Below are 12,941 nucleotides of genomic sequence, written 5' to 3'. Positions count from 1 at the left end.
AAACGTATTTCACTCATCAGATAGACAAAAAAATTCAAATATGATAACATGCAGTGTTAGAAACGTGAGGATAGCTTTCCCAGTGGTCCAGTGGTTAAGAAACCACCTTCCAATGCAGGGTACTGGGGTTTGACTCCTGGCTGGGAAAATACAATCCTACACACCCCAGGGTAACTAAGCCTGCAGTCTGCAACTAGAGGAGCCAAAGCCATGAGGAAGATCCAGGCCAGCCAAAACGTTTAAAATATGAATAAATAAATGTTGTGAGGAAACAAGCACTCTCGTACACTGTTAATGGGGAATGTAAACTGGCAACAGTGCTGGAAGGCTAGGTCAATCAGAAGGGAACTAATCAAAGGGTTGCTGAGCAGCCTTTAAAATGAGTAAGTCCACAGATCCTCACATGAAAAAATTTTCAGTGCATAGTATTAAATGCTAAAATTATGTAAAGCATAGACATTTACGTAAGTGTGTGTGCGCCATATACAAACACACAAGTATGAGGGTAGGTCTGATATAGAGAGATTTTTACTTTTTACCCTATATTCCAGGGTTGTTTTAATTAACAAGAAAAAAGAAAACACTTTGGAAACAGATGTATTAAACTGTTACTTGTGTTTACCTTAAATAGGGAAGAAAAAAGGGGTGAAAGTGAAAAAAAGACGTTTACTTTTCACTTTATATGAAAATTAGAAAAAACATGTATTATGTCATTTGTGAAATTTAAAATTTTAATATAAAGCAATGATATATGAAAATACTGCAAAGATAAATGAAAGGACCCTAATTTTACCCTAGCAATTTTTCGAAGTCTCAATAAAAAATAAAATAGGATGGCTCTGGTACTTTTCCAGGTCTCCTTCCTTTAGGACACAACTATGAATTAATTCAAAAGAATTCCTCACTCCTTTATGGACTGTGTGTTAGTCGCTCAGTTGTCCTGCTCTTTGCGACCCAATGGAATATAGCCCTCCAGGCTCCTGTGTCTATGGAGTTCTCCAGGCAAGAATACTGGAGTGGTTTGCCATTTCTCCACTTTTAATGGACTATTACTGCCTTAAATACTACCTTTCAGACCAAGATTTCAAAGCATAGTTAGCAAGGATTTTCAGCTAAGAACCCCAAACTGGCAGGATATCATGGGCAGGGTGACGTTTATTCTATTTCCTAACTAATATTAAAGCAGTATGTTAAAGCAGCTTAATTTCCCCCGAAGTTACTTATTTAAAACACACACACACGAGTCATAAACCAAGTGTTTTACTGGGACTGTAGAAAGGTATTAAACGATCACTAAAGTGTAAAGAGAAAGAAAACGCTCAACTAATACAGATGATAGCAAACAATCACCGCGAACCTTATGCAGAAATTACTCTGTGCACTGCAGCATGACTATGCACAATAATAATATACACGCGAAAGCTTGAACATCTTCCCAGGAATGTATTTTGAAATATACAGATAGATAAAAGAGGAGGCATGAGGTTTTGATAAGGACATTTTCCTTACGGTGCACAGGAAAAAATACGGGAAAAGGATTTGCATTGTACTTATTTAGAGTGCTGAGTAAGCGGGCAAGCCCTATCTTGCATCAGACGACTGCTGCCGCTAAACTGCAGATTTCAGGTTTAGTCGCAGTCACTACCTAACATTCAAAAATGCGTGTCGCAGGCCTTTTTCCACTTCACCCCGCCCGCCCTCCCCAGCCTGCACGCCCGGCACAAACGTCTTGACGCATCCTCGCTGACGAGGTGCTCCCTCCATTTTGTCCTCAGTCTCCTTCAAGCTAAAGGAGCGGCGCTACTTTAAAGCAACTCCCGGATGAAACCAAAGCAAGAGAGGAGGGGAAGTGGGCGCGAGACCACACTCTGCTGGAGGCCGGGGCTGGGTGGAGCTGCTAGGGCCGCCCAGGGCTCGTCCCGGGGCGGGAGGACAAAGGACATCAAGGGGACGCAGGCCGCACGCCAGGACGGGCCGACTTCCGGGCCGTGGGCTGGGGGGGTGGGGGGTGGGGGGTTCCCGTTCGCAGGACAAAGCGGCGGCGGCGCGCACGGCTCCTCCGCGCGGCCCCGCCCGCCCCCGCCGCACGCGCCCGGCGTCCAAGCACGCGAGCGAGAGCACGCGCGCGGACGACGGTTAGAAATGGCGGTTGGAGACGGAGGAGGGGCAAAGGCGGGAAAAGGCGCAGCCTCGAGTGCCAAGAGCGCGGGTGCATGGTTGCTTCCCTAGCCCTCCTTCGCCTCTTCTCCAAGCCTTCAACCTGGGGAAAGCCCCGGTGAAGACGTGATCTGTTCAACTGAACAAAGGAAATGGCGGCCGCACCCGAGGTAGCCGGCAAAGCCAGTGTTGCCGCCTAGGAGACTGGGAAACGTTCCCTAAAATGGCGGACAGCGAGGACGCAGGCGCGGCGCGGGGCGGGGCGGGGCGGGGCGGGGCGGGCGTCCGCCCACGGCGGCCGTCGGCGGCGGGGCGGGGCAGCGGCGCTGACAGTCCCCATGGCGGCTGCGCCGGAACCCGGGGAACCCGGGAAGGGGAAGGTAATTCGGGGAAGACGGGCGAGGGGCGGCGGGGTACGCGGCGGGCGTGGGGGCGAGTGGGGTACGGGCGGGCGGCGGGTGAGGACACAGTCTCTGAAGCTGGGAGACCCTGGATAAGAGCACATGTCATTAGCGTCTCTGCAGTCGCACAGCCCGTTTTTATCGTGACACGATTCAGGTGACCCAAACTAGGAGGATGAGGGGACCGATACAGATAACTTACTGCAGGCCCTAAGACTCGTCCCTGTGGAAAGAAAATTTTGCTGAGGCGCCTCATATTGTAATTGGCTAATAAAGAGTGATTTTAAAGTTCCCTAACATGGAGGAATGGGCAAATGCTGAGAAATGAAAACTTTGCTATATTCTAGTGAATTTATATCCAGAGCAGGAGGATCATATGAAAAGATTTGCGATTTTTTTCCCCGTTAACTAGTTTTCAGTCAACCACGTGGAGTTTGCATTATTATATGCAACCAACAGCTTCGCTGGCTGGCATTCGTGTCCTGCTTTGCCATCTCAGCCCATCATCCACAGTTGTCTTTGTGGGCTACCCTGTAAAATGGATCATTTTACATCTGCTTAAAACTCAGCCGTAGCAGCCCATTGCTTTCAGGTTAAATTCGAATTCCTCGATCTGTGATGTAATGGAGTGGGTTACCATGCCCTCCTCCCAGGGATGGAACCCGAGTCTCAGGTCGCCTGCATTGGCAGGCGGGTTCTTTACCACCAGTGCCACCTGGGAAGCGTATAAAACTCCTCAGCTAACTCTTTAACTGTTCAGTCTCTGTGATTCTTCTCACGCTTTCCTCTCCAAGTGTATTAAAGCTCAACAGGGCTATCTCTGGCAAGGGCTTCCTGACTCCCCAAAGGTAGCTGAGGTGCTTCTGTCCTCATCTCCCTGACACCTTGTACATAGCTGTTATCATTACAGCATTATACTGGAAGTTAATTTATGTCTTATCTTCCTTAAGAGCAGGAATCCAATTTTTATATCCTCAATGCAGATTAGGTGCTCATAAAAAATACGCAGAAAGAAAAAAATTCTATACATCGAAAACCAGAGATTGTGGAAGACCTACTCTGCCACACTGCACCAAATCTGTAGATCTAGGAGATCTGCTCAGCTTGAAAATTTTGATTGCTTCTTCAGTTTTCTTGCTGCTCTGGGGAATTTTCCATCTAAATTTGCCCTAGATGGGACACTTCCCTCCAGCTTCCAGTGCGGGGGTTCGTGGGGTGTGGGGTGCAGTTCCTGATTGGGGAGCTAAGATCCCACATGTGACGTAGCTCAACCAAAAAATAAAATTTTAAAAATAAATTTGGCGTAGATCAATGGTTATGAACAAACGTTGGATAAATTGCTTCCATATTATGTTTGTCGTGCTGCCTTTTCTGTTTTTCGTGTCTCACACGCCATTTGGAATATGCTTTAGTAGAACAAAAGGTACCCTTATTTGACACTTGAGTACTTCAAGAGGCATCTAACTTCAAACACAAAATTCTAGACGGCTTTGTGAAGACACCTGGATCTTCAATGGGCCTTTTTATTCCTTGTATATATGATTGTTCACCTTTGATAGGAGGTAACTGCTGTAATTTTAGGGTCATGATGGTGGTTTAATCCATTGAAAATAAAGAAAATTCAATGAAAGAAAAAAATTTTAACCTTGTATTTTAAGCCAAACATGTTCCAAAGTCAAATGATTATCTGTGCTACATGTGCAGAGATGTAAAGTATGATGGATTTAGCAAAATGGCTCTTTTAGAAGACCTCAGTGGTGCCCTTTCAGTGGAGGGTAGGGGATGTCTTGTTGAACTGCGTTAAAAGCAGGGTAGGTTTGTAAGTGAAGAGGAACACATATTGTTAACCGAGTTTTGCAGTAAAGAGCAGAAAAATGGAATAGTGGCTTGGGGGAACAGGGTGCTGAGAGGGTAATTTGTATATTTCTAGACTGGAGATTATTAAATAGAGGGAAAACAAATTATGCAATTAAAGTAAGGGATAACCATTAGAAGCAAAGTCCTTAAGAGTAATCAGCTGCACAGTGAGGACTAGTTTTAAATAGTAGGGCCAGCTCCTCCTTGGAAATAAAAAGCAAATGAGCACTGATGGAGCAGATACATTTAACAGTGGAAAATGAAGCAGCTTTGACTTATTCTCTATAAATCATTAAATTGGCATTCTGGTTTAGACATTTCTTCTTGAGCTTTCCTACTTCCATCAAGGTATGCTGGTAAAGCTGCCCTTTTAAATCTAACCTTAAAATATTAGTTTACCCTAAAATATCATCTTTATATATCTAAAGGCTTTAACTTGTTAATAGCAGGTGAACCTTAAGTTTGCAGACTACTTAGGACTTCCCTGGTGGCTCAGACGGTAAAGCATCTGCTAACAATGTGGGAGACCCAGGTTCGATCCCTGGGTTGGGAAGATCCTCTGGAGAAGGAAATGGCATGGACAGAGAAGCATGGTAGGCTACAGTCCATGGGGTTGTAAAGAGTCGGACATGACTGACTTCACTAAGAAATAAAAGAGGAATGCTAAATGCCTTGAACATTACAAGTAGAACTACTTCAAAAAGACTTCAGGCTTAGATTCCATTTCTGAGACTCACAGTTCAGATACTATCATATATTGTCTAAACTCAAGACTTTTATTACAGTATTCTGTATTTGCTTTTAAGCCATCACTAGTCTAACTTTCAGATTTATCAGGAGGCTGTGACAATTCTCTTACTAGAAAAGGGGAAAAAAATCTTAGTATATCCTTAGCCAGTTTTGAGTCCGGGTGGCACTAGTGGTAAAGAACCCGCCTGCAGGTAGACCTAAGAAAATTCCCTGGAGAGCACGGCACCCCACCCAACTCTGGTATTCTTGCCTGGAGAATCCCATGGAGAAGTCTGGCAAGTCCATAGGATCCCAGACTGAAGTGATTTAAGCACACACGCAGATCTAGTTATGTCCTGTTAATCCTTATGTGTGAGCTCTGAAAGGGTTAAATGCTCCAATGAAAATGACAGGCTTTCAGGGTCAGACTGACTTCCACTCTGCCACCCACTTATGAGGCTTCTACTTAAACCCTGAGCTTGTTTCAGAAATGTCACAAAGGCTAAGAGAATTAAAAACAAGGAATAAAGAGCTTGGTATCAATAACCCCTTAGCACCTCTAAATTTTAAGATTGTTTAAGTAGACCAGCACTGGCTTCTCAACCTTGGTGCTACTGACATCGACCAAGGCAGTTTTTGTTGCAGGTGATACATGTTTAGCGGGACCATCCTTGGCATCTGAAACCATATATTGGTTTTAGAAGGTAACACTTAACAAGATGTTTATCTTTCAAAGCTGGATTATTCTACAATTTGCAATTTCAAAAATTTACTTAAATCTCCAAAGCAGTGTTTCTCCCAATCTGGTGGTTTGGGGTGGGGATGTGCTCAGTTTCCTAAACATAAATGCCCATGAGTCAGAGTCGAAGGGTGGGACTCGAAAATCTCTAAAAAGGCTCAGGAAGTTAGTTGACTTAAATAGCACCCTTTCAGATGTCCAGCAAGTTTACACACCTGGCAAAGAACTGTACTTGATCATTTTATCCAAGTGCCCCCCCCCACCACCAAAAGCTGGGGTTACACTAGGACTCCATAATGGAGGAGAATCCAAATGAAAAGGTCCAGATGCCTTGAAAGAGCTTGTGCTGTCTTGGTGGGATAAGCAGTGTCCGGCATGCTGTGGCCAACACTTAATGGTTCCTTTCATTCTCTGCTTAAGTGGGAAAGCCATCTTAACATTCTCCCATGATAGAAGCTGCTGGTCTCACTTCTAAGAGCTGACATTAAAAACCACCACCCCCAATCTCAGTCTTTCTAGCACCCTTTTCCCACCCAGGGCAATGGCCTACCTTCAGAACAGTTCACACCCTCCCCTCTGGGCCCATAAATGCCACTGGGCTCTTGACCTGAAGGTAAGGAACAATCTTCTTTTTGTTGCTAAATTAAATGAAAAGTTAAATCCCAACCTCTTGTATACGAAGATTTGTACTGAAGAGCCTGCCAGCCACTGGGGTCCACCAACTTTAAGCACCTGCTACATTCAAATGTGTTGTGGCAGGGGACAGGCAGAGACGAAAGAAAAAAACAGTTTTCTGAGAGTATATAACTTTTGCTTTATTAGAAACCAAGTCACATTGTCTTTTCTGCAGAAACTTTAGCCAAAGCAAACACAGTCAATATACCTTTATGTTTCAACCTTGAATCTAACTTGCCCTTCACTGTCCTTTCCCTATTTCTTCCAATCCAGTCTTCTTTTTCCCTTATAGTGTATTACCATCTAGGTATCATCTCATTCCTAAAAATGGGCAAGTGACTTGATTTTAAAAGTTACATTACTGAAAAAAAAATTTCCCCCAAATGAATAGAGTGCTGCAGCAAAACATTAAGTGACTTTAAAAAATGTCTGCCCCCCCCAACCCCAAGGTACACAGTGAGAATGACAAGACATCAGGTTGAAAATGTCACTCTTAAAGTGGCAGGATTTTTCAAAGAGGGAGAACAAATCCATAAGTCCAATGCAGACTGTATGAAGAATTTAAAAACCATTTTAGACTTCAAATTATCACCTAGCCAAACCCCTTCATTACAGACTGCAGGCCAAATAAAAAAATATATCCTACAGGTTACAGAAGTTAGTGGCAGAGCTGAGACTAAAATCCAACCCTCTTAGATTTCCACTTTTTTTCATCACATCTAGATGTGGTTACTATCTACTTCAACAAAGAAATCAAGTGCAACTTTGTATCATAGGCAAGGAAACAGACAAGGGACTTGTCAAAATATTTATTGTTATAAACAAAACGGAATTGCTGTTACTACTTAACACAGATAAAATCTGCAGTCATCCTTAAAGGAATTTAAAACAGTATACTAAATATTCTAAGTAACACGGTTAGAACAATTTCACTTTCCCATCTGTTTCTCAAATTGTAATTATGCTGCCTTTTACCTTCAGTGATAGCCAAATCCCCAAGAGATTCCAGAGAGCGATTCAAAGAGCTCATGAAATAATGTATGCCCCTATCTCCAAACCAGCTGATTAACAAATTATGGCATAAGCATGATCCTACTTAGTACTTTGTGGTCAAATTCTCAAGGTTTCCATTTTAGATTCATTCATATTAGATACCAAAGCAGGATGGTTTGTTTTTAATCTTTGCCAAACCACTCTGAAGTAAAATATTCTTTAACTCAATGTAATTTTTAATTTTTCCTAGCCCTTTAAACTCCTAGGAATTTTAGATGTTGAAAACATTCCCTGTGCTCGGGATTCGGTATTATATGGCTCATTAGGATCTGTTGTGGCTGGCCTTGGACATTTTTTGTTAACTAGTGAGTATATCTGTTTTTCTTCATGTATAAAAAACATTTCTCTATGTGTTTAGTTTTGTTCTAGATGAAGTATCACAGTCACGATTATAGTGTTTATGATTCCTTTCGACAGGCAGAATTAGAAGATCATGTGACGTTGGAGTAGGAGGATTTATCGTGGTGACTTTAGGATGCTGGTATGAGTGTTAAGTATTCAAGAAGATTTTAACAGGTTAATCTAATTCCAAAGCACATGCTATACTCAGCAATCTCCCACTGGGAGATTCCCACCCTTACTGAAGATTATCTTACAAAACGATATTGCTGGACTGCCTTTAATCTTTTAGATATCTATATATACACATGTGTTTTGTGTCATTTGTCAAATGAACAGATGAATGTGACATCAGACACTGCATTAATGCCACGTCAGGGTTTATACTTCATTTAGGAAGGCCTCAATCTTTTATCCTAATGCTCACTTCATCCCTGCCTATGGTATATACCACTGACAGTCATCTGTAAGCTTTTAAAAATTTCAAATTAGTTCCCATAGGTATGTTATATTGGTAATTTATTCACGTTCTCCTTACTAGGTTCCACTGTAGGTATAATTATGCAAAGCTAAGAATCCAGGAAAGACTTGCCAGAGAAGGAATTAAAAACAAGATTTTATACGAAAGTACCCACCTTGATCCTGCAAGAAAACAAACCAACGGCGGTAGCAGCAGCAGCTGAGCAGTCTTGAGCATAGAAAACCCAGACACAAGTCACTCATTGTGAACAAAGCTGAGATGAACTACAGAGAACATTTTATGTACCCTAAGATGGCTTTCAATCAAGTAAATGTGTAAAAGTATGTGTAAGCTGCCGTCTTTTTTACACGTGTCAGTATTTACAAACTTATTCTGGCCCTGTATCTACTGTCAGTATAGCATGATAGGCTCACTTCAAATAATCCTTGTGTTTAACTTGCTTAGAAAGTGTTTCCTTATAGTTGGGAGAGAGTACACCTGATGTCTCAAGAAATAAAACCTCAGTTGGATGTTAAAACTTGCCTTAAAAACAGAAGTCCCAACTGTATTCCTGTACCCTGTTAAAAATGAAGGGACACTTTCTGGTCTTTAAAGTCAGTGCTGTTATATCAGACTTAAAACTAATGGATCATCACTTTCCAATTGTTACTTTTAAAATGTACCCATTGCTTGACTGTATTCTCCCATTTTAACAGGTGAGTTATCTCTCAGAAAGGAAATGTGATTTTTAGCTGCTCTAAATATTTCTTGAAGTATGCAGGGTTTTTATTTTTAAGTAGAATTTAAACTTGTACATGGCATGCACAAAAATATCTTCTGAAACTTGTGTGGTGCAAAGGAAAAAGAATTGCAAAATTAAACATGTTGTTGTTCCATTATGTAAAGACATTTATAATAATAAATTGGCTGCCATTAAAAAAAAAACACCCAACACCCAACTAAGCCCAAAGCATTCACTCATTCATTCATCCATTTTTGGTTTTAGTAAATACCAACATTAAAACACAAGCTTAGAGGCCTTCCTAGTTAAGGAATGAACACTGGTAGATAGAATTACAGCATTATTTTTACGGGCCTATTGATTATCATGGTTAACTAAATAGAGGAAGGAAAAGATGTCTTGAGACTTACGTCATGCCTCTTTTTAGGAGGTAGGGCTTGCTCCAGTTCACTTCATGAGAAAGGTACCATTTTCCCTCCTGTGCCCACCTTCTTCCGGCTTAGGGTACACAAGTGTTTATGGTTTATCAAGTGCCATCCGGATCATGAGTGACACTGTCAAGCATGTACACAAAATCTGGGATCCCCAACCCCAGGATCAACACTGGTTCATGGCCTGTTAGGAACTGGGCCACACAGAAGGTGAACAGTTGACTTCCACGAAACCAGTCCCTGGTGCCAAAAAAGTTGGGGACCACTGTTCTGATCTTTATTGATCTTAATTATCTGGCCACCACCACAGGGAGAACCTTGGACACTGACTGGAGAACTAAGTTTCGCAAGATCACCTGCCTCCTGTTACTGGCGTAAATCAAAGCTCAGTGCAGTCTACATTATTCAAATTGACCTGAATAACTATGTGAACAATTCATGATGTGACAGCCATTTGTTCTAAAGGGCAGGGTAGGTGGGAAACTGATGAGAACTGATCATATTTTAATAACATGTAACATATAAAATCAGGCCAATGGATTAAGTAACTAAACCCCTTCCAGCTCTAGCACACTATTATTAAATCTTACCCCAAGTTAAGAGAAAAATCTCTCGGCTGGCAAAAATTTCCAAGGCTTTCACCAGTAACAAGGTTAGTTCATTTTCACAGAAGACTGCACAAACTGGAGACCTGGATAAAAACACAGGTTTAAATCCTTACTTGGATTACTTATGTCATTTCATAAATTTACAGTATTAGCACGTTTTCTTCTTGAACTATTAGGATGATACAAAATGAATTATTGGATCATGTAACACGCTCTAGGCCCATATCACACATTGCTACTAGATACTTTGAATAGGGCCTCCAAGTTGATCCTGACACTTCCACTTCTGGTTCCTGCAATCCAATCTTCTACTCACCATCCAACTTCAAGCTGGTAAATCCTGCCAATCCTATTGCCAGTGTGCCTCTGGCTCACCATGAACTCACCTCTGCTCACTTCTTCGTTTCACTTAAGAGTGCCCTTGTCCTATTTCCTCTCTGTGACATCCTATTGCTCACCAACTTCTACAATTAGGTTCATCATCATCTCATGTAGGCTCTCATATTAGTTTGTTTCATCTGTTACACCCACAGTGGTAGACACTTGCACTGGTCACTGAGTATAGCTAAGAACCCTGTCAATTTTTATCTTTACATTCCCATAGTGTCTGGCATAAAGCAGTTGTCAGTTGAATTATTAAACATTCACTAATCCCTCTCATCCAGAAGCTTACATGCTTTTCACACTTAAGCTGAAAGAGTAACCTACCTTCCAGGCCCATATGAAGGCTTCAGCTGCACTGCTTCATTATTCCATTAAATCCGATTTTTCACCTACGTGATATAGCAGTAGGTACCAGCTAAATAGCTGATTAAAATAGAATTGTCGTCATTAGTAGGTTTAAAACTTTTCGTGGCTCATCTATCATACCTACTATCTTTAAAGTGCTTTATGCAGTCCCCCTCTTCCCCCACCCCTCCTTTTTCCTTGTTTTACCTTTCAATAAAAGAACCTCAGGGTTTTTAAAATTAACTGGCTTTTCTCTGGACTTGTGATTTATATTGAGCAAATTTGCCAACAAATTTGACTATCCTTAGTACCATTATTTGCAAGCATCTCTCCAGGCTACGTACCTCTACTCCATCGCTGGTTTCCCTTTGCTTCACTTTTATAATGCGAGGAGGTCTATATAATAAATTCAGGATTCCTGTTTATGCACACTTTTCAGCAAAATGCTAGGTATCAAATAGGGTTTGAATCCTTCTATTCCTAGGTAAAAATCTGGTGGATGGGGATTAAGGCACCCCTTAAGTCATGTAAGGTACATGACTGTGGGAAAGCAGAATACCTTAATGAGGAAAGTAGAAAAAGTACAATGATTGTTTTAATTGTAGTTTTTAATGGTCCTCTAGAATAAAATCTCTTTTGGAAGCATCTTAAAAATACGGTCCATTGGTCATCAAATCAGGTCAGTGCTATCTTCTACCACCCAAATACTGTTATCTTTCACAGGGTATTTTTGTGTGTGTGCATTAAGTTCAATACATAAATTTTCTCTGAAAAGAGACGCTTTAGGGACAAATTACACAGTATTTTTCAAAGTATTACATTTCAATGTTTATAATGTAGGTGCTACTGATCAGTGTTGCAAACATTTTATGAGTCTTTTCGACCACTGCATTCGCCTTTTATTTTCTAGCGATTATAGACTTTGCAAGTATTTATATATCTTGAGAAAACTACCACTGACTGTATTATACAGTCAAAGATTTCTGTTGTTCACTAATGTTCACATGGGCAGTTATCTGTTCCACCTTTTTTCTAAGAATAACTTCCAGAGTTCTGTAAGTTAGTAAACACCTATTTTATGGCCCACCCTTAGGATATTCAAATCAACACAAACTGGTTTCCTACAGGGTGAATTTTCATTAAAATGTCTTCCTCCTTAGGCCCCGAGGACAAGTCATGTGAAATGAAACGTGTTTTACTATCTAAATTCTAAGCCTCCTTTAAAAACATTTTCCTAGTTTTTGTTTTTTCTCCAATTAAAGGAAGGGTTGTGAATTTTACCTTTTACTCTAAGCTGTCTGCTCTTCAAAAGCCATTAAGAGATTGACAGAATAAAACTGTATTTGAGGAAATCCTGATATTTTTATTTCCCGTCGGTATAGCACCCAAGTCCTCTCCTCTCACCAAAACACATTATTCTGAAGTATGTAGTGAGGGAAATTTCTTCCTAGTTTCATACATGCTTCTGAACTAGCATAATCAAAGTCCTTGTCTTAGATTTCAATTCCTGGTTTAATGGACTTTTGATATAAATGTACATCACTTCATTATCCAAAAGATGGTTTTCCAAGTTTTTTAAGCTGCTTATTTGTGCATTTACCATAGCTGCAGGATTGTGGGAACCCAAGGACATAGGCATTCTAGATTTCTTTGCATTAGAATACTCTTAAGTATTTAAACTACAAGTAGAGTGTTGAGACATACAAAACATTAAACAGAAGGAATCTGAACCATGAGAATGAGATAATCTCAAAAGGACTTGGCTCTATTTGCATGTACTGCCTCTAATCTCTACAAGAGGACCACCAACTAACATTCTACTAAATATGCTTCGCATTTCAGGTATACAAAGGAGCTGTTAGAAGTTTTTTTTCCTTCTAATTTAAGACAGATCTACCCACCTAGTTACTGATTTCTCCCTTTCCCATCTTTTTAAGAGTTCTAGTTAAGGTGAGACCCTGAAAGCCCAATATAACAAGTGTTAAACGTACAAGCAGCAATTAATTTGGAATACCTATTGG

At 41.0% G+C, this 12,941-nt stretch overlaps 1 protein-coding gene across 2 annotated transcripts; it reads left to right on the top strand.

Moving 5' to 3' along the window:
* The first annotated feature begins 2,148 nt into the window (after positions 1-2,148).
* On the top strand, positions 2,149-8,754 carry LOC133227679 (cytochrome c oxidase assembly protein COX20, mitochondrial). Of its 2 annotated transcripts, none has more exons than XM_061382465.1 (4): positions 2,149-2,327; positions 7,802-7,916; positions 8,029-8,092; positions 8,492-8,754. In XM_061382465.1, exons 1-4 carry the CDS (start codon positions 2,310-2,312, stop codon positions 8,631-8,633), a joined length of 339 nt encoding a protein of 112 aa, XP_061238449.1. In that variant the 5' UTR covers positions 2,149-2,309; the 3' UTR covers positions 8,634-8,754. The 2 variants fall into 2 exon arrangements, with proteins under 2 accessions (XP_061238449.1, XP_061238448.1); XM_061382464.1 differs by lacking the exon at positions 2,149-2,327 and adding an exon at positions 2,429-2,537.
* The last annotated feature ends 4,187 nt before the right edge of the window (positions 8,755-12,941 follow it).

Source organism: Bos javanicus, chromosome 16 (genome assembly GCF_032452875.1).
Source record: "Bos javanicus breed banteng chromosome 16, ARS-OSU_banteng_1.0, whole genome shotgun sequence".
In the NCBI taxonomy this organism is placed as follows: domain Eukaryota; kingdom Metazoa; phylum Chordata; class Mammalia; order Artiodactyla; family Bovidae; genus Bos; species Bos javanicus.
This window is presented reverse-complemented; position numbering and strand designations above follow the sequence as displayed.

Coding starts and splice junctions, on each gene's coding strand:
- LOC133227679 (XM_061382464.1), top strand. CDS start 2,496: ATGGCGGCTGCGCCGGAACCCGGGGAACCCGGGAAGGGGAAG. Junction 2,538..7,801: donor GGGAACCCGGGAAGGGGAAG/GTAATTCGGGGA, acceptor AATTTTTCCTAG/CCCTTTAAACTCCTAGGAAT. Junction 7,917..8,028: donor TGGACATTTTTTGTTAACTA/GTGAGTATATCT, acceptor TCCTTTCGACAG/GCAGAATTAGAAGATCATGT.